Source organism: Cyprinus carpio, chromosome A8 (genome assembly GCF_018340385.1).
Source record: "Cyprinus carpio isolate SPL01 chromosome A8, ASM1834038v1, whole genome shotgun sequence".
NCBI lineage: Eukaryota > Metazoa > Chordata > Actinopteri > Cypriniformes > Cyprinidae > Cyprinus > Cyprinus carpio.
Genome location: NC_056579.1, coordinates 13,233,627 through 13,253,846, shown reverse-complemented (window position 1 = coordinate 13,253,846; position 20,220 = coordinate 13,233,627). Strand labels below are relative to the sequence as shown.

Below are 20,220 nucleotides of genomic sequence, written 5' to 3'. Positions count from 1 at the left end.
TTGTGTGTATTATTTTGGATCACTGCTGCCTTTGTCTCTTTTTGCGGCTAGAAAAGATTCCCTGTTTGGTGCTACACAAAGCCTGTCAGAATAAATTAATTTGAGGAATGTGACTGGGGGACGGACAGATTGCTTTGAACTCTCATTGGCTGTGTGAAACCAAAAGTAAAGTTCCTCCTCCTGATGATAGATAAGCTTTTATGGTGAACTGGCACATGTAAAGTTTGGCAGATATTTCATTTTAAGTAAGAATTTAAAACAATTTTAGTGCTTTTTGTCAATACATTTTTGCATGCTAAAATAAACTATTTATGAACCCTTTTTTTTTTTTTTTTTTTTTTTTTTTTTTTAAGCTATTTGACATGTTGGGTTGATTTACACAGTACTATTTGCTATGACGTTTTAATGGAGTTTCAGATTGTCTCAATAACACTGTGATGGATTTGTCTAATTTAGGTTGGGTTATTAGTGGAACCGTGCCAAACATCACTGTGTCCCTCTTCTGTGTTTATCATTTAAATGTCTTAGTTACCATGTTGACCAAACAAACTCTTTTAGAAGGCTGTGGAGTTTTGCCTTGTAAGTGAAGTTATTCAACTCTCACTGGTCTAAATGGAGCCTTTCACAAGAAAAGCAGAGCACTGACCAGCAAGCAGTTTATTTATTCACCAAGAAAACCTGCCTCTTTTTGAATACACCCACATTTATTACTGCCACAGTATAGCTCAGGAATGTAAAAAATACTATATTTAAGTATTTAATTAGTATATAAGTATAGCTTGCAATTGTATTAGTCAGAGAACTTCCAGTAATTACGTCACGTAAAGGAAGGTCACATAAGGCTGCTGATTGTGATTTGATTTACAGTGTTGGAGGTAAGTTAACTGAAATGAACACTGGTCGGCCACACACAGAGACACACAGAAATAGCAAGTTCCTGTTCTGGTTTCTGGAGGCCAGTCTCATTCTCCTGCTTACGTTTTTCTCCTCCACACCACCCTCGGTTGATCACATGTCATGTAGTGAAGTGTGTGCAAATGGTATGACAGTTTCCTTCCTCTGAATGGTCTGCTCTGTCCTCCTGCAGTCCTGGTGGTGTGAGTGACTTCTGTTGTGACGCCATCATGTGGTGGAACTATGTGATTGCAACATTCAGAGGGTATTAAATGCGGCCTGAAATTAACAGAGATTTTCCTTTTTCAACAAATCGGTGGTAAAATGTTTGTTGTCAGCCTCAGGAGGACAAAGTAAATATTATGTGAGCTGTTTTGTATTCTGTTTATTTGATAAGAAGTTTATAAATTGTGCAACCCTGTGTGGTTTTACTTTTTTCTTTTTTCTTTAGCTAAAAATAAACGCAGTTCAAGACTTGTTTATTTTTATTAAATTTACAATAATATTTTATAGGTTTAGCTTTGTTTTTTGTTTTTTAATCCACCTGTTTTTTTTTCTAAATAAAACAAACAATTTTTAAAAAACAACACAACATAAAAATAAAATAAAAAAAAAACAAAAAATTTACACACACTCTTGATATATATATTTTTGTTATTTTATATTTTTATTAAATTTTATTTAGTTAAAAAATGAGTACAGTTTAAAACATTTATTTTGCTGCTTTCTAAAAATTTGATTAGCATGAATTAAATTTACTGTTTATAAAAAAAAAGAGTCACAATGAATAACATAGTAGCAGATTTAGGTTTTAGTTTGTTTTCTCTTAGGTTTTCAAGCTTTGTAAACATCATAACAAAAGAATAGAATATAAAACAATTATAAAATTATTACCCATTCTGGTGTTTTATTTATATTATTTTAGATTTTATATATATATATATATATATATATATATATTATAGATATATATATATATATATAATATATATATATCATCTATATATATATATATGAATATATATATATAATATATATATATATATATATATATATATATATATATATATTATTTTATTTATTTATTTATTTATTTATTTATTTCAGCTATAAATAAGATTTTATAAGATTTACTATATCAGTTTTTTTTTTTTTAACCAACCTGTATTCTCTCAACAGGACCTGTCAGCAGCATTCTGGTGAATAAGTACGGTAGTCGGCCAATCATGATTGTTGGGGGCTGTCTGTCTGGCACAGGATTAATCGCCGCCTCCTACTGTAACACAGTGGAGGGTCTTTACTTCTGTGTGGGAGTTATAGGAGGCAAGTACACCGAATGACATGAATCATGTGAGTACAATTAAATAATGAGAGGTTCTGAATCGTTGTTTCTGAATCTGTTTTCTCCCGTTTCTAGGACTGGGTTTGGCATTTAATCTGAATCCAGCATTGACCATGATTGGCAAATACTTCTACAAGCGTCGGCCAATAGCTAATGGCATTGCGATGGCGGGCAGCCCAGTGTTCTTGTCCACCCTTGCCCCGTTAAACAGCTGGCTGTATGATCAGTTTGGGTGGAGGGGCAGTTTCCTCATTCTGGGTGGAGTTTTGCTGAACTGCTGTGTTGCGGGGTCGCTAATGCGGCCCATTGGACCAAAACCACAACCTGCCAGTCCAAAAGAGGATGGCGAGCCCAAACCTCAAGAGAAAAAAACATGCATTCAGACTGTCAACAACTTCCTGGATCTGACCCTGTTCAATCACCGAGGCTTCATGCTGTACCTGCTCGGAAATTTCATCATGTTCTTCGGCCTCTTTACTCCCCTTGTGTTCCTGAGTAATTATGCAAAGAGTAAAGAGATTTCCAAAGATAAGGCTGCGTTCTTGTTGTCCATCCTGGCCTTCACTGACATGATCGCTCGGCCGTCCATGGGCCTGGTGGCCAACACTCGCTGGGTCCGTCCACGTATCCAGTACTTCTTCGCCGCATCTGTGCTGTATAATGGCGTCTGCCACTTGTTGGCACCACTCTCCACCGATTACGTGGGTTTTGCCATTTATGCTGTGTTTTTCGGTTTGGCATTCGGCTGGCTGAGTTCCGTGCTGTTTGAGACTCTCATGGACCTGGTGGGCACTCAGAAGTTCTCCAGTGCTGTCGGGTTGGTCACCATCGTGGAGTGTGGGCCTGTGCTGCTGAGTCCTCCGTTACTGGGTAAGGCTGAGTGTAAATCCTTTTCACTTAAAGGTCCACACAAAAATTACAATTGACTTACCCTCATGTCATTTCAAACCAGTATGACTTTTCTTCCACAATACGAAAAAAAAAAAAAAAAAAAACAGTTTTGGTTACCATTGACAATTTTATGTTCCACAGAAAAAAGTTAAGTCACGAAGGTTTGGACATTAGGGTAAATGATGAAAAAATTTTCACTTTAAAGTTTAGTTTTGTATAATGTTGGTGCGTGTTTAAATGAATATATAAAGTGCTTGAATGTTCAGTTTAATTGAATTATTTATGATTAATAAATGTATTAATTTTAGGAGTGTCATTTTAGTTAAACGTCAACATTTTAAGGATACATTTTATATTTTCTTATCAGAAATATCAATATATAAAATGAAATATTAAAATTAAATAATAAAGTAATTTTAATTATTATATAATGTGTAAAATGCTTGAATATTTGGTTGAATTTTTTCTGAATTTAAAGGATATTTTTGACAAACATATTGATATATAACATTAAATACCGCTATATTAATAATGTTAATATAAAAACCTCGAAAATTTGGTTTAATTTTATGTTCTCATCAACTAAAAAGTTATTACTTAAACTAATGAATATTACATGACAGTATTGACTAAAAAGAATATTTATAACAAAGATATTAATGTATACAAATATATTAAAAATGAAAAATAATAAATATTTTTAAGTGATTATTAAAATTAAATATGTAAAATACATAAATATTTGGTGTAAAATGCTTGAATACAAGTACTAATAAATATGACAAAATATTGAGTAAATGTAAAGAATACTTTTTATCAAAAATATAAATATATAAAAATGTATAATAAAAGTAAAATGATTTAAAATAATTTAAATATTAATGTTATTATTACTGTTATGACATAATAAAATGATTAAATTTAAACTTAAATGGACTAAATTTTTAAATATTTTTTTATTTAAAGTCAAATACTACAAAAAAACAACACAGCCATTTGAGAAAAGTCTGTGGTCCTCTGGCTCTGTGACACCATCTAAACGTTGCTGTTTGTTTGAGTATCTCAACCAGTTGGTAATGGCAACTTTGGCTCAACCAGTGGCGTGAGATTGGGGCTGGACTTTTTTCTGCTTTAATTGCATTAATCACTGAATGTCATAGTATATCCTGTTCCAGTTAGTGTGTAAAAGAGACTGTTGTCCTTTTCTTCCATTTCTGCAGGAAAACTCAATGATGATTACGGTGATTATAAATACACATATCAGGCTTGTGGAGGCATCCTGGTGATTGCCAGCATATTCTTGTTCGTGGGAATGGGAATCAACTACCGGCTATTGGACAAAGAGAAGAGGGAGGAGGAGAAAAGAGCTAGACAGGAAGAGAAGGATGAAGAGACGAACATAGACAATGTCCTGAACGAGAAGGCAAGGGAGGCAGATGGAGACGCATTGGATGCATGAGCTGACATTGCCGAATGGAGAAGGGGACATTATCATGTGGACAAACACCAACAATCCATGTCTTCGGGTTTTGACCGTCCAAAAGGATAAACCCCAATCATTCCCCTCTAATGCATTACTTAACGATTCAGCCAATATTTAAAACTGCACAAAGGTGTTACTGTCACTCTCCCGAGATTCATATGAGAGTGTCTCCGTACCTAATGTCACAATTCACCTTTTCGTGGTATATATTTTAACCATTACGAGAGCATTCCTAGGTTTTGACTCCAGTTTTTTGCACATTTCAAAACTTTTAGAGTATTATGATGTTTGACATCTAAGGAAACATGCACACAGAATTTGGCAGTTGAAGACATAGAAGAAAGAGAGATCTTTGACTCTTCTTTCTGTCTTCCATCTTAGAAATAGTGTTTTTGGACTAAAGGTCATTATTATATGTAGGAAACACATTTTAGGTTGAGTGTGAAGTTTTATGTTTTACGATGTGTATGTAGTCTTACCTGTTCTGATTGGCTGGTAGAAAATACTGCCAGGCTTTGCTAGACTGCCATATAAAGGCAAAACACAGAAATTATAAAGTTTTTTGAACTGATTTGATATCAACTTTTGTGCTCTGAACATAGTTTAGGAAATCCGGTCTGTCAGGGGACAGATCAAAAACTTGAATTCACTCATGAAATGTGTAACTACTGTGTTTTGCCTTTGCATGGCAGAAGAATTCACGGATTGTTTAATGTCTTTTTTGGCAGGCTGCTTCCTGCTCTGGTGATATCATGATCTCACGTTGGTTATCAAACTCTCTACTCACTGTACTGTAACATGAAGATTTCTGTGGTTACCATTTTTAGGAGCTGCAGCAGACACAATATTGTCAAGGTCTTGTTTTCATCTGAGACACTTTGCATGAAAAGTCTGCCAGAGATGTGCTTCAGCTTCTGTTTAATGTGGCATTTAGTGATGATGATGATGATATCACTAGGGTATGCTACATTCAAATAGGGGATCCTTTAAAAATTGTTCACTTGGCTTTTTGACCACATTGTTTTTAAATGTCTAGAAATGGTTTTAATCATGGTTGCCATTGCCAAGAGATCCTGTGCCTTAATCAAGTGCCTTTCTATAAACATGCAGGTATTTGTATTTAACAGCCATACGTGTAACAATACAATTCCTGACCCATTTTTTACAAAGCTTTTTGCAATGACAGGAGGCTGTGTAGTGATTTTAATTTGATAGCCTGCTATTAATTTGCTTTTTTTCTGTCATACTAAGGGGAGAATAGAGTGCTTTATTTCCAAACTGAGCCAGCAACAAACGGTACTGAACTTGTGTTTGCTAGAAATGAAGAATTCATATCAAGTTCTGCTAGTGTTAGCTGCATTCGCGTTTATTTGCAAAACGAAGGTACTTATTCTATTTACACACTCAGATAGGTGAAGGAATATTCTTGAAGTTTCCCAAGCCATCCTATTCCTTCTGCTTTGTAGATTGGCCGAGAACGAAAACAACACGATTCTCGGGTCTGCAAAAAGATTTAGCAGATCTTTAATGTATCAGTGACCGTTTTGGCTTTCTAGAGTAGAGTGAGCCAGTTTCAGGCGAAAACATTGAAACAAAAGGGAGGAAACACCATCACCTGATGGCTGCTGTCGTTCATTGTGATGCCACGGTCAAATAGGTGAATCAAAGACGCTGGTTCACAAAAGTTTCTGTGTGTTTCAGCAAAGGAGTAAATCTGTTGCAGTGTTGTTGTTTAGTCCCAGCAAATGGCAGTTATAGTGCACTTTAATTAGGTACATTTAAGGTAAAATTTACACTCTTGAGTTTTGCACACACAGCATTCACAGTGTAAGGCTATTTACTTGACTTTTTTCCTGAGTAGAAATGTATCAGTGTGGGTCCTGAGGGATGTGTGCTTGTGTACAGTTCTCTGGTGATGTAATCTCAGAGCTCGGCTGAATAATAGCAGCTTTGAGGCAAAACCGCAGAAAGAGAATCAGAGCAGTGTTAAAGAGTCATTTTCAGTGTCTCAGAGTAGATCAGTATCACTGCTCCGGCTGCACTTCTCGTACAGGATCAGAGCTGTCTGAACTCCACTCCACTATGTGTGCAGGTAGATTTTTTTTATTAGTGTTGGTAATTGTGTGAATGAAAATACTGCTGTATAGAGAAAATGAACCACCCTGAGTAAATGCATTCGGTGTATTCCCACTTTTTCTTGTGGGCCGGTGTAACAGAAGTGACACTAACCAGCGTGCTTTTAAAATGTCTCCTGTCAGAAAGACAGTTGGTTGAGGTGAAAAGATACAGGGGTAGGAAGTATGTATTTGTGTGTGTGTGTGTGTGTGTGCACAGAGATTCTATGCAATCTCAGGATTTCATGGATAATTTAGGAAAGTGAGTAGAATCTGGCCCTTATAAGGTATTCAGGGCAGAGGAAAAATAACTGTATTTTTTTTTAAACAATATCACGTTTGAAATTTTGTTTAGATTTTTTTGTGTGTGTGTGTGTGTGGATGAGCAAGTCAATAAACTTTTTTTTAAAATGTAAATGTGTTATTACTTTGAGAGAAATATATAAATTCTGATAAAATAATCATTCCTTGGTGCAGCTTATAGGTCATGATGAGGCTGAGAGACTAGATATCAATTAAAATATATATATATATATATATATATATATATATATATATATATATATATATACACTATAAAAAACTCCTCTCTGATAAATATTCATTAAATTTAGTTTCTATGTAGACGTGTACCTCTTAAGTCTTAAAGTTATTGAACATTTCCACTAATAGTTCAGCGATTATGAAACAAAATTATGAAAATATAAAAGGCATTTAACAAAAATATCAACATGTTTACATTATACGTGTGTGTATATGTTGTGTGTGTGTGTGGTATATATATATATATATATATATATCTATATATATATATATATATATATAAATATATATATAAAAAAAGTGATAATAAACACACATGATATTAGAAAAAAAAATATTTTAAATAAACACTGTTCTTTTAAAATTAAATCACTATTTTAAATAAACACTGTTCTTTTTAACTTTATTCATCAAATAATCCTGAAAAATGTATCACAGGTTCTAATTATTAAGGAAAACAATATTAAGCAGCACAACTGTTTCCAACATTGATAATAAATCAGCATATTAGAATGATTTCTGAAGGATCATGTGACACTGAAGACTGGAGTATGATGATGAAAAAAAAAACAGCTTTGCATCACAGAAATAAATTATATTTTAAAGTTTATCAAAATAGAAAACCAGTATTTTAAATTTAAATAATATTTTACAACATTAGTTTTATTCTGTATTTCTGAACAAATAAATGTAGCCATGATGAACAGAAGAGGCATCTTTGAAAAACATTACAAATCTTACTGATCCCAAACTTTTGAACAGCAGTGTATGTATATTTTTATGTTTATTATAAAAAAAAAAGAATGCACTTACCCATCTGCTGTAGAATGTTTCTGGTAATTTTTTGACTATTTGTATAGTCTTTAATTGGTTCCACTTGCATTGCCATTTGCAAGTCACTTTCATAAAAGCATCTGATGAATGAATGTAAACTTAGAATATGCATAATATTTGACAACCAGCATTAGCATGCAGTTCAGCCTTTGGGTAACTTTATTGTACAGAAGGAGGACAGAATTTATGTAAACGTTTATTGTAAAATTTGAAAAACAAAATCACTGCTTTACATTTTACATTTTAATTGGTCGTTTGACTGAAAACTTCAAAGTTATTGACAAATCACCTTTGTGACAACTAACCCCGGTCTTTCAAATGTAGTGGTCAAGAGGGGAAAACTTTATTTTTAAGTTTTATTATCATGGAAATGGATACTATAACTTCACCACTAGGTGGCTATAAACTTGCAGATCCCGTTTTACCTGTATTTGCAGACAATAAGTAGACTATGTACAATACAATTATATGTACAATACAATTATACAATACATTAAGCAAACGATATAAGCATGTCATATATCTATTGAAATGCAATAATAACGCTACTGTTAAATACAAAACTATACATCGCGTATATAAAAACGAAACAAATATAAAACATAAAAATCGCAGGTGCAGACAAATCCTCCTCAGCTTCCCCGAGGTCGTCTCCATGGGAACCGTTATGAAAAACAAACGCGAGGCAAGAGTTACTGCGTGAGCTGATATGTAATTGGAAAACTGTTGAAACGGCTTGTGGTCAAAGGAAAATATAAGTTCTTAATAAAAGTATTAATTTAAGCACATTTTGAAGGCTGAAACAGCAGCGAGTAAATTTATCCGGGATGTCGGCAACTATTAACCCGCTAGCAAATCCTAAAGGAGTAAAGAAGCTGTGCGAACTTTGCCAGAAACCTGCAAAACTTCAGTGCACAAAATGCCTGGTCACATTTTACTGGTGAGTCCGAAGCCTTCGGGTTATTCAGTTAACGTATGTGTTTTTGTCTTTATATTAACCAACCGAGCGCCTTAAACTAGTACTTATAATGCTCCATGGCGTAACTGCGCGTACAGACAGCAGGTGGCACCATAGACACACACGTCACGCTCACATTCTTGGCCGCGTTACTGCAGAGATGGAAAGGTTGAACGAGTTCAAACAGCTGGAGGAGAAATTATGTGCAGGGAGAAGAGAATGGCCAGCCACGCGTGCTTAAAACCAACCAGGAAAAAAAAGAGAAAGAAATATGACTGGAAAAATGTGTGTGTTTTGTGTGCATGCTTGGATTTTTCTCTTGCTGTTTTTAAAGACATAATCCTCACAACCATACGGCAGGGGTAACGTTATTCAGTTAAAGCTCCAAGAGATCCGGTCTCTATATTTACTTAGTAAACGAAAAACAACAAAAACAAATCCAAATAGTCATCAAAGATGAATATATTGGGTCCTCAGAGTCAAAGGCTTCTGAGAATTTTTTTCTATATATATTTTTTTAAACAATTCCTCAGTTAATCCCAATTAGCTATGAATATTAAAAGATAACATCAGATGTTTTATCAAGCTATTATTATTGTTTACGTTTAGATACATATGTAAGGCAGGAGGAAATTTGCAGCAGTGTTGTTTTCGGTTATGTTTTAGCAAAAGTAGCGATCTATTTTGCTGCTCACTGTGTTTCTACTTCTGTATTTCAAATAACCGCGTCATCCGCAGCGCTTAATGCTTAGTGTCTTTTATAGAAGAGAAGCAACGCACACGTGTCACGCGAAGGGCTCGAATGAATCGCGTTTGACCCTAGATTACAAAATAAAAAAATAAATAAAAAAACGGAGGAAGAAAAAATTAGAGGATATAACACCGAAAGATCATTAGAGTGGTGTGAACCGCTCCATTGTTTTGACACACTGCTCACTTTATTTAGAAATGGTCTGGTGTTAACATGCAAATACCGATCTCTTTTAACCTCTTTCTTTGACTGGCAACTCTTGAGCGATAGTTAAATTAAATGAAAATACTGTCTTTATTTACTCAGCCATGTTGTTTCTAACCAGTATGCCTTGCTTGCTTTGTTTTGTGTCTGTTTCACAAAAGGAGATTGTAGCCTATAACAAGTTGAAACGCGCGCGCATGTTTATGTTTTTATGAGGACACAAATGTGTGACATGGGTATTAACAACGTGAATATGGTTTATGAGGATACTTCTATGAAGGAACAAACCTGCCGAAATAATAAATAAATAAACTGGAAAAGAAATAAGTAAATAAATGACTTGAAAACAAATATAGTTAATTTTTAATCAAATTTAACCGGGAATTTATTTTGCTTCCCCTGTATATATTTTTCTTTTATTTATTTATTTTTCTTTTAACTTTTATTTACTTATTTTCTCATTTATTTTAATATTTATTGAATTTATTTATGAATGTACGTATTTATTTATTTATTTTTAAATGCATTTATTAATGCATTTATTTATTTATTTCAGTTTAAGTTAAAAAAAGGCAATAAAAAATAAATTCAGGATTTAATTTGATCACCAATGAACTATATTTGTTTTCATCGTCATTTATTTCTTTATTTTCCTGTTATTACATTTATTTCTTTATTTTTAATTCTTGCAGGTTTGGTGCTCCATATACTTCCTGTGTCCTCGTAAACCAAATGTCATACTAAACAGTGTTTTGAAAATCTAAAAATGCAGAAAGTTTTGTGTGAGGGGTAGGTTTAGGGTAAAGGGATAGAAAATACAGTTTGTTCAGTATAAAAAAAATTACGCCCATGGAGAGTCTTGGTAAACCGCATACACCAAAATGTGCATGTACACGTGTACCTACTTAAATCTTAAGGACAAATTTGTACCTAGAAATGAGCTAAATCTGACAAGACCTCCCAAATCCCCTTTTAAAGTAAATTAAAGTAAATAACTCTTTTAATTGTAAAATTCCATAAAGTTTTCTATTTGAGTTTGGTTAAAGTATTTAAAACTAGATGTATATAAAAATAATAAAAGTCTCTGGAATGTGTGTGTGTGTGTGTGTGTGTGTGTGTGTGTGTGTGTGTGTAGTAACTCTGACCACCAGCACGCTGACTGGGCCAGTATTCATGAAAAAGTCTGTCCGTTACTGGTATCTATCCACACACCTGCACCATTCGGCACACTGGAGTCTGACCGAGAGCATCACCACAAAGAAACACTGAAGAAACAGGTTTGTATGTACTACATCAAGTAAACTTGGGCATATGGTGTGCCAATAGGGCAGATGACTAATTAGTCTGTGTTTTGCATGTTTTTGAGACTAGAAACATCTAGTAGAGATGGCTCATTTAGAGTCGCAGAGGTGGGTGTCCAAGAAGAGGTTCCAAGATGTGTTACCAGCTGCTCTCCTATTCCTGCGCTGGGCCATGAGGCTGTACGGATCCTGTGCTGTTGAACTGGTACCAGCTTATCTACTGCTCGCACAGGCTAATATAGGTGAGACACGCATTGAAACACATATGCAAAAATCAACACAGTGCTCTGCTAATATTAAATCTCTCCAAGGTCCATTAGATTGAGAGCCACTGGTAGTTCTAGAACCCCTCTAGAGGCTGACCGCCAATAACTTCCACTTCAGAAGAGAATGGAAACAAACGTTTGCTAAAATCTGAAGCTGGCATAGAGCCCTGTTTACTTCATGTGGGATGGTCTATGAGTGGGCTCAAGGGCGGTGCTTGGACATGAACTGAGGGTAGAGGCAATTGTTATGTAATTCAGGATGTGGCAGACTAGTCATGCAGATGTGTACAATCTCAATGAGAAACTCTTGCATTGAAAGCTCTTCGTCATGAGCTCCTTCTTCATTTCTGTGACAAGAAAATCAAAAAGTTAGTTTTTAAAAAAAAAATAAGAATGAATACTTTTATGCAGCAAGGATGCACTAAATTGATCAAAAGTGAGAGTAAATACATTTATGATATTATAACATTTCCTTATAAAAATGTTCCTTTTCAAACAAAGGCTGTTCTGTGAACTTTCTTTTGAATTAGAATTTTTATTTTTTATGCATTTAGCAGATGCTTTTAGCCAAAGCAACTTTTTTTTACCAGTATGTGTTGAACCCACAACCTTTTGTGCTGCTAATGCAATGCTCTACCACTGAGCCACAGAAACCTCAAAGAATGCTGACCAAAAACCATGGTTTTCAAAAAAATATTAAGCAGTAAAATAATGATAATAATAATAAATATTTCTTGAGCATCAAATCAGCATATTATAATGATTTCTGAAGGATCATGTGGCACTAAAGACTGGTGTAATAGCTGCTGAAAATTAAGCTTTGCCATCACAGAAATAAATTACCTTTTAGAATATATTAAATATAAAACAGTTGTTATAATAATAATTAAATTGTTATTACCATTTTACTATATTTTTAAACAAATAAATGCAGCCTTGGTGATCATTTGACTTCTTTTAAAAACATTTTTTTTTATCTTACAGACCACAGAAAAACCACAGACCACACAAAATTGCAGAACATGCATAAATTAACAAATAGATAACATTTTTTAATTAAAATAAATTATATTATAACATTTTATATTAAATTAATCTTATAAAAACTCTTAATTCCTTTATAGTTATTAAAAGTTTGCAGGATTGTTCCCTTCCATGCATTTTAGGAATAAAAGGTTGTAAAGGCAGAAATATAGCTTTGTTTTCATGGATTTACAATTGCACTCATCTTCTCACAACTAGGGAGACTGCAGACATGACAGCATTTTCAGTAAGTAAATATAGTGAGCAGCTAATGCTCTCTTGATTTTTTTACTGTGGATTTAGAGGATTTTTTTGGGGAGTGAACATGGAATGATTTTGATGATGAGACACCCCTAAGAATGGCCAACTCACTGGGAAGTGCACTATTGAACTAGGGAGCGGATTGAGACACACCTCTGATAATTAAGCTTCTGTCTATATGTGTAACGTGGGGAGCATGACAGCAGAGATGAGGACCCAAATGCAAGCTTTATTCCAAAGAGTGTCAGAACAGGCAGGGTCAAAATACCAGCAAACAGTAATATCCAAGGCAGAGGCAAAAGAGTAATCCAGATAACAGGCAATGGTCAGGGCAGGCAGCAAACGATCAAAAACAGATAAACAGTCCAAGGTCAAAAACACTAGGCAAGGACAAAAACAAGAAGACACAGAGATGAAACAGGCTAAACAATAATCAGCAATGTGAGTGTGGATGAGTGCAACCCATATAGTGTCACTGATGGGAAACAGGTGGGGTGTGATAATGAGTTCCAAGGCAAGGGTTTTGGGAAATGTAGTCTGGGTTTAAGTGGCAAAGGTAAGGGATGGAGTGCCCTGTAGCGGAGCTCATGGGCACTCCAGCTGGTGATAGTGACAATATGTATAGATGGGGTGCTTTGTATGTTGAGAATTCACAGTGGCTGCTTTCAACTTGTTTGACAGATGAGCAAACCAGGCGTGAATCTTTAAAACATTGGATGTGTATTCCAACAGAAACATCAAATATGGTTGTATTGAGTATAGAGACCTTCTAATAGGCAGGCTCACTTAAAGTAAAGAGGCATCAAGGACCTTTTGTTCATAATGTATGTTGTTTGTGTGTGTTAGGTTTAGGTTCTCTCTCCCAAGCACATGAGTATCTGTCTAAGGCCGAGTGGACAGTAATGAAAACACCAGGCTGCAGTCACACTGTCCTTCATCAGCTACACAGAACCCTGGGCCGCCTGCACGCTGCCATGGGAAAATACACATCTGCTCTCACTCACTTTGCCAATGACGTAAGTCCTAAAATTTGTGAAACACTGTCATTGGATTGCATGTACATAATTATCTGCTATGACTTATTGCTGATGCATGTTTGTGTGGTAATAAACATTAGGATTTCGTAGGAATATTGCAAGGCCCTTTGAAATATTTAATTCTGGTTGGTCAGTTGTGGTGTACTGGCATGAATAATTTAAACTAAAAATCAAAATTTTATTTTAATCTATTGATATCATTTATTTATGTGTGTATTACCTAAAAAACTGACTGTAAATATTTTTTTTTCCTATGTGTAGGTGTACTATGCAAGTGAAATGTTTGGTTTGGGTAGTACTGTGACATCTGGAGGATATTTCCTTATGGCTGATGTGTTTCTGAAGCAAAACAAGCCTGACATTGCCCATTCACTCTACACAGAGGTGGGCATACCCACCATAAGCACACATTGAGACATCTGTCTCTGTAAAATGTCTCTCATCACATTGTGTGCGTGTGTACAGGTGGCAAATTCATGGCACACTCACCTGTGTAAGCTGATGGATGGTATCAGTCAGAGCGGCACTCATCCAGAGAAGTGTTTTGGTAAGACAGTAAACCTACACAAAGACACGTCCGCAAACATTATTCATCCAATCCATTATTCATTCGATCAGCAATCAGTGAAATATGTGTGTACTATTCAAGTTTGGGGTCAGTTTTTTATTTTATTTTATTTTTATGAGTACTTTTAATGTGCAAAGACGCATTAAATAGACCAATTTGGAATAAAAGAATAAAAAAAAAAAAATATATATATATATATATATATATATATATATATATATATATATATATATATATATATATATATATATATTTATATATATTATAATAATTTTAAGGTTTATATTTCAAAATGAAAAAAAATTTTCCCGCAATTCTGAGATTACACTACCAGTCAAATGTTTTTGAACTAAGATTTTTAATGTTTTTTAAAGAATTCTCTTCTGCTCACCGAGCCTGCATTTATTTGATCCAAAATACAGCAAAAACAGTAATATTGGGAAATATTTTTACTATTATTTACTAATTAACTATTTGAATATATTGTAAAATGTAATTTATTCCTGTTATTTCAAAGCTAATTTTGGGCATCATTACTCCAGTCTTCAGTGTAGCATGATCCTTCAGAAATCATTCTAATGAAATAGAAAAGAAAATAGAAAACAATTAATATTAAAAATAAAAATTATTATGTTGAAAACAGCTGAGGCGATTTTTTTTTCAGGTTTCTTTGATGAATAGAAAGTTCAGAAGAACAGCATTAATCTGAAATAGAAATCTTTTATAACATTATAAATGTCTTCATCATCACTTTTGATCAATTTAAAGCATCCTTGCTAAATAAAAATAATAACTTTCTATCATTTCTGCTTTTGCTGTATTTTGGATCAAATAAATGCATGCTTGGTAAGCAGCAGAGAATTCTTTAAAAAAAAAACATTAAAATCTTACTGTTCAAAAAATTTTGACTGCTAGTGTAATCTCAGAATTCTGATAAGAAAAATCAACTGGTCATTCTCTCTTTTCCCCTCGGCTCAGAATCATGAGTTTATATCCCACACTTCTGGCTTTTTTCCTCAGAATTGACAAACTCACAATTGTTGAGTTAAATCGAGAAAAAAAAAATCAGAATTGTGAGATAAAATGGGTCAATGTTATGTAAAATGATATATGTTTAAATAGTATTTCATGCTTTAACTGTAGGGCTAATACAATATGTCCCATATGAACTGCAAATGAGAATATTATGTATATATGCTTTAAAAGTAGGGAAATCATAACAGGTTTCATCCATAGTCTGTCTGTTTGAACCACCAGATTGGCAGATGCTGAAATTCATCCTAGTGCTTCCAGGTTTTATGATCATGACAGCATTTTTTTGTTTTGTTTGTTTGTTTGTTTGTTTTTTTACATTTTAGCATAGGCGTCTGTGATTAACGATTTAGCAAATTGCAGCTTTTTCATGAATGCTGGCTTTGTGAAGTTGTCTGTGGTCGGTTTTTGTGGAAACAAGGTTCAAAGTCTTCAAGAAATATTGACATTTACTGTCACTTTGCAGAAGTAGTTCTATGTTGTTTGAACACAGTCCTTAGTGTTTGACAGTCTCTATCTTTCACTTTCAGCCCACTGTTCTTCTTCTCTAATGAAGGCTTGCCATGCTTTCTGTATGTAGTCATAATCATAAAGACTGTTATTAGGCCATTAAGGGTTACAGATGCTCACGTTAAACAGGCTCTCGTGATTTGTCCTTTTCGGAAATCTGACAACTCACTCATTTCACAGACAGCTTGTAACATAAATATCTAATAAAAATAATCATTTTTTTTTTTTTATAATTATATATAATGTAAATATCTTGATATACACATTTAATGTTTATTGTTATGATGTCATGAAATGTCCCATCTGTATGGTGTGGATTTAATTCATCATAAGCTTTTAAAGCAGCCTGTTCTGGTTCCAACATGATTGTATATGTTTATGTATTAGTTTGTTTAAATGTAAGTGTTATATTTAGACCCATGAGGTTGTGTCCTAGAGCAAAACCTAGTTGATTCCACTGATAACTAAGATCAAACATGACACAGCCATGAGTACATGCAGCGCTCCTGTCCTAGTTCTCTCTCTAAGCCTATTAACCTCAGCAGTGTTTTGGCCAAGTCTTCCAGTGACGTGGATGGCTTTGCTCAATGTGGCTGGCTGGTCAGTGGTCAGTACGCTTGATCCTTTCTGTTCTCTGGCCTCATACTGACTGACCCGAGGTCAGTAGACTGGCGCCAGTTCTGCCCTCTGGCTAGCCACATCATATTATAACTTCTGACCAGATGACGCTATAGCAGGAAACAGCTCAGCCAGCCTTGCTCTGCATGTCCTGGTGGATACGACTGCACAGAGCTACAACAATGAGCATGACCTGATATCAATCTGGGACACATGACTAGCCAGACTTTTATTCTTTTTGTCTCTGTAGAGCAGACAGTCATGTCATGTCATTGGTCAGTAAAGTCAACCATCCAACTGTGCTCACTGTTCAGTCAAGCAACTCACTAACACTTTACAATACAGTTGAATTTTCTAACGTTTGGTTATGCAGTAGGTATCAGCATAATTATTTTTATTTTGTTTATAAATGAATACAAATTAACGTTTAATAAGTGTAATGCTAATTTATAAAAATTCTACTGTTCATTGTGCATATATGTTTGTTTGTAACTTGAATTTTATTGTTAGAAAAATTACAAAAACAAATGATATAAGCTTATACTTTTAAATTATTTTAATAATATTATTACAATTTAAATTTGATTAATTTTCTATTTTATTATATTCTAAAAATTATTTATTCCTGTGATGGCAAAGCTGAATTTTCAGCAGCCATTACTCCAGTCTTCAGTGTCACATGATCAAAAATAATCCTAATATGCTGATTTGCTGCTGAAGAAACATTTCTTATCAATGTTCAAAACTCTTGTTTTTCTAGAACCCCTGATAGATTTTTTATTTCTGGATTCTTTGATGAATAGAAGGTAAAAAAAAAATAAAAATACTTTATACATTTGTCACTTTTGATCTGTTAAATGTGTCCTTGCTGAAAAGTAATATTCATTTCTTTTTAAAAAATCTCACTGACCAAACTTCTGAACAGTAGTGTAAATATGATGAAACATTTTTATGCAATAAAATGATTTGGAATCAAATTTTTCATAGACTAGTTTGTTGGCGGATTATCTGAACTGGCACCAGGGAGGGTTGATGCTTCTCCTAATGGACCAAGCTAGCATGGCTATCAGCCGATTCAGCCAATCTCAAAGTGGTCAAATATTGGCTGATTTGTCAGCCTGGCCAACAATGTCAGATAGGAGCAACTGATGGGTTTCAAAGCACTAGATGCTAGATCATGTTTCTCAATATCTCCTAGAGATTATTCAACAGAGTTCATCATTCAGCCTCTTTCAGAGATAGATCTGGTTTTTCAGAACCAAACTACTGCACTCACCTGTGACTATTATAGCTGACATTGATCTTCCTCTTTTGTGTGTAGATGAGGCCCAGTGTGTGGAGGCTGATCAGATGCTGGGATGTATCTTAGAGTTTGAGGAACAGTGTGTGAAGCCTCGCCCTGACCTGTCAGCCATGTTGGCACATTCTCTGGCTATGCTGTGGTTACTATGCAACAACTACACCAAGGTAAACAATAAAGATTGACTAATTAAAATATTCCACACTTCATGAGATGCATTTACAGTATGCTCCTGAATTCAACACTCACCTCCTCACCAGTCCTCTACATAATCAAATCATAGCAAATATCCAAACCTTTACCAAAATTCAAATTACATTGAAAGTTCTGAAGTGGAATGTTTGAATTCAACTTGGATGGATGTCTTGCTGTGAACATTTTTAAGTTCTTTTGACTTCATTGCAGCTTAACACTAAAGACTAAAGCCATGATGGAAACTGACAGTCAGACTGTTCCACGTTGTAATGGGATTCTCCTTTAGCATTCCTCCGATTTCCCTTACATCTCAGACTACAGTTTATCCCCAGTTCTTATCGCAAACTTGTTCAACCTCCCAGCTCTCATATCAAACTACAACAAAACTCCCTAATGTATCACTTCACAGCTCCTCGGCTTTTATATCAAACCATTAACATCCCATTATTTGTCAAACTACACTACACTCCCTGAATTAAACCTCTAAACTTACCACACTATCATATTAAATAGGTGTTATTGTTCCGCTCTTCAAGTGTTTGAAAATTAGGTTTCCTTTTTTGTTTTAGTTATATATTCCTTGTAAGTTTTTGTGTTTGTGTATATAGGCATTGGAGTATGGGAAGAAGGCTGAGGTGTTGATCCAGGGGTTAAGTGAGCAAAACAGACTGAGAGAGTCCATCCATAATCTACTACAACATGCTGGAAAACAGTTGGAATGAGACTGGCCACTAAGCTACATAACACAACCTTCACACAATATACAGCACAACAACAGTCAAACTTTGTCTTTACACTGTACAGTGTTCATAGTCATTCATTCAATCCATGGACATTGGGAGATATTGATGTATCATTAAGGTGCAGTCACAAAATTTCATGGGCAAAAAAGGCCCATTGTCTAGTTCAACAGTGATGTATGAAGCACAGCTCACACTCAAGTTGCTATTTAACCAAGCAGCTTTCTCGTGGTCAACACAGTGAGTTTGTGAAGTCAAACCTGTCACGAAATCTGTGTGTGAGGAACTATTTCACCCTCATGTAAAATTCCCAAGTGATTCCTATTGAAATAACTGGATTTTGCCCATGAAAATTCACTGAACAACAGTACATGTGACCACACCTTTAGTGAGGCAGACTACAGCAAACATCTTGTAAAAGATCAGTGGCGAAGGCCTGTCAACTGTGATGTGAGATAAATAGACAAGCGGACACAGTTTCATGTTCTGGACATTTTTAAAATGTCTTTATTGGTGTTATTACGTAATGACACATAACATCAATGTTAGCGTTCTATCACTAGTCATTTCTTGTTTTAAATTATACAACATTGCTTGGTTTTTGGCATTTAGGTTCCCTTCAAAAAAAAATAAAAATAAAAAGAGGCAATGAAATGAACACATGGAGTCTCAAAACATTTCCCTTTTCCATACCAAAGAGCTAAGTGTTCATTAGCAGCAACTGTTGCTTTTCATTTTTAGTTATGTGATGCTACGTTAATTGCCAACTCACACAAGTCAGAAGGGTAGAGTGGTAGAGCTTATCAATCAGATTGAGCACTACTTCATACAGACATCTGATGAGGTTATTTTAGCTCTCAGTTCAGATGTGTTTTTGAACTGCTGTCATGGATGTTTGACCTCTCGATTCTGAATTTGCATTTTATTAAGTTTGAGTCACACAGGTTTGATAAGGGGAAAAGAAACTTTCTGTTGTATCCTTGAAGTGGAGGCAGAGCTTGTAAAGTTCGACAACCATATGGTGCCTTATCGCAAAAACACAAAAAAAGTGTCAGAGTTTACAGGGACACTTGTTCTTGTGTGGGAAGAGGTGGAAGGTGCAAGTCTCTGGTTGCATGGAATGATGGAACACATCACACACACACAAGACGGCAAATCACAACGCTTGAGATGCGGTGGTGAGAAGAGTGTGCGTGCGTCTCAGGTGGTCAACGGCTGTTCAGTCAAACTCACACTAAAACCCTTCATCACTCTTCAGTCTTTCTCAAGCAAGATTATCGCATATAAACTAGTTTGACCTTTTTCTCCAAAAAAAAAAAAAAAAAAAAAAAAAAAAGATAAATTAGAAAAACAAA

The 20,220-nt window shown here is 34.7% G+C and overlaps 2 protein-coding genes and 1 long non-coding RNA gene across 4 annotated transcripts in view; 2 read left to right on the top strand and 1 right to left on the bottom strand.

Annotated features, from left to right (window-relative positions):
* The window catches only part of LOC109084983 (monocarboxylate transporter 1-like), a 20,170-nt gene extending 13,124 nt beyond the window's left edge, over window positions 1-7,046 (top strand). The window contains exons 3-5 of the mRNA XM_019099629.2: window positions 2,074-2,217; window positions 2,312-3,106; window positions 4,348-7,046. Of these exons, the coding sequence (XP_018955174.2) occupies window positions 2,074-2,217; window positions 2,312-3,106; window positions 4,348-4,586 (1,178 nt within the window). The 3' untranslated portion in view covers window positions 4,587-7,046. The remainder of the gene's footprint in view (window positions 1-2,073; window positions 2,218-2,311; window positions 3,107-4,347) is intronic.
* On the top strand, window positions 6,809-20,210 carry LOC109084985 (zinc finger, MYND-type containing 12). Of its 2 annotated transcripts, none has more exons than XM_042762357.1 (8): window positions 6,809-6,939; window positions 11,105-11,291; window positions 11,386-11,557; window positions 13,712-13,881; window positions 14,164-14,286; window positions 14,368-14,449; window positions 17,952-18,097; window positions 18,734-20,210. In XM_042762357.1, exons 1-8 carry the CDS (start codon window positions 6,911-6,913, stop codon window positions 18,845-18,847), a joined length of 1,023 nt encoding a protein of 340 aa, XP_042618291.1. In that variant the 5' UTR covers window positions 6,809-6,910; the 3' UTR covers window positions 18,848-20,210. The 2 variants fall into 2 exon arrangements, with proteins under 2 accessions (XP_042618291.1, XP_018955176.1); XM_019099631.2 differs by lacking the exon at window positions 6,809-6,939 and adding an exon at window positions 7,964-9,041 and having other exon boundaries at window positions 11,150-11,291.
* Window positions 11,724-14,527, bottom strand: LOC122145926. The gene is made up of 2 exons (XR_006160654.1): window positions 14,392-14,527; window positions 11,724-11,928 (listed from the first exon to the last, which is right to left on the bottom strand). It is a non-coding gene; the product is annotated as an uncharacterized LOC122145926 (long non-coding RNA).
* Window positions 20,211-20,220: the final 10 nt, after the last annotated feature.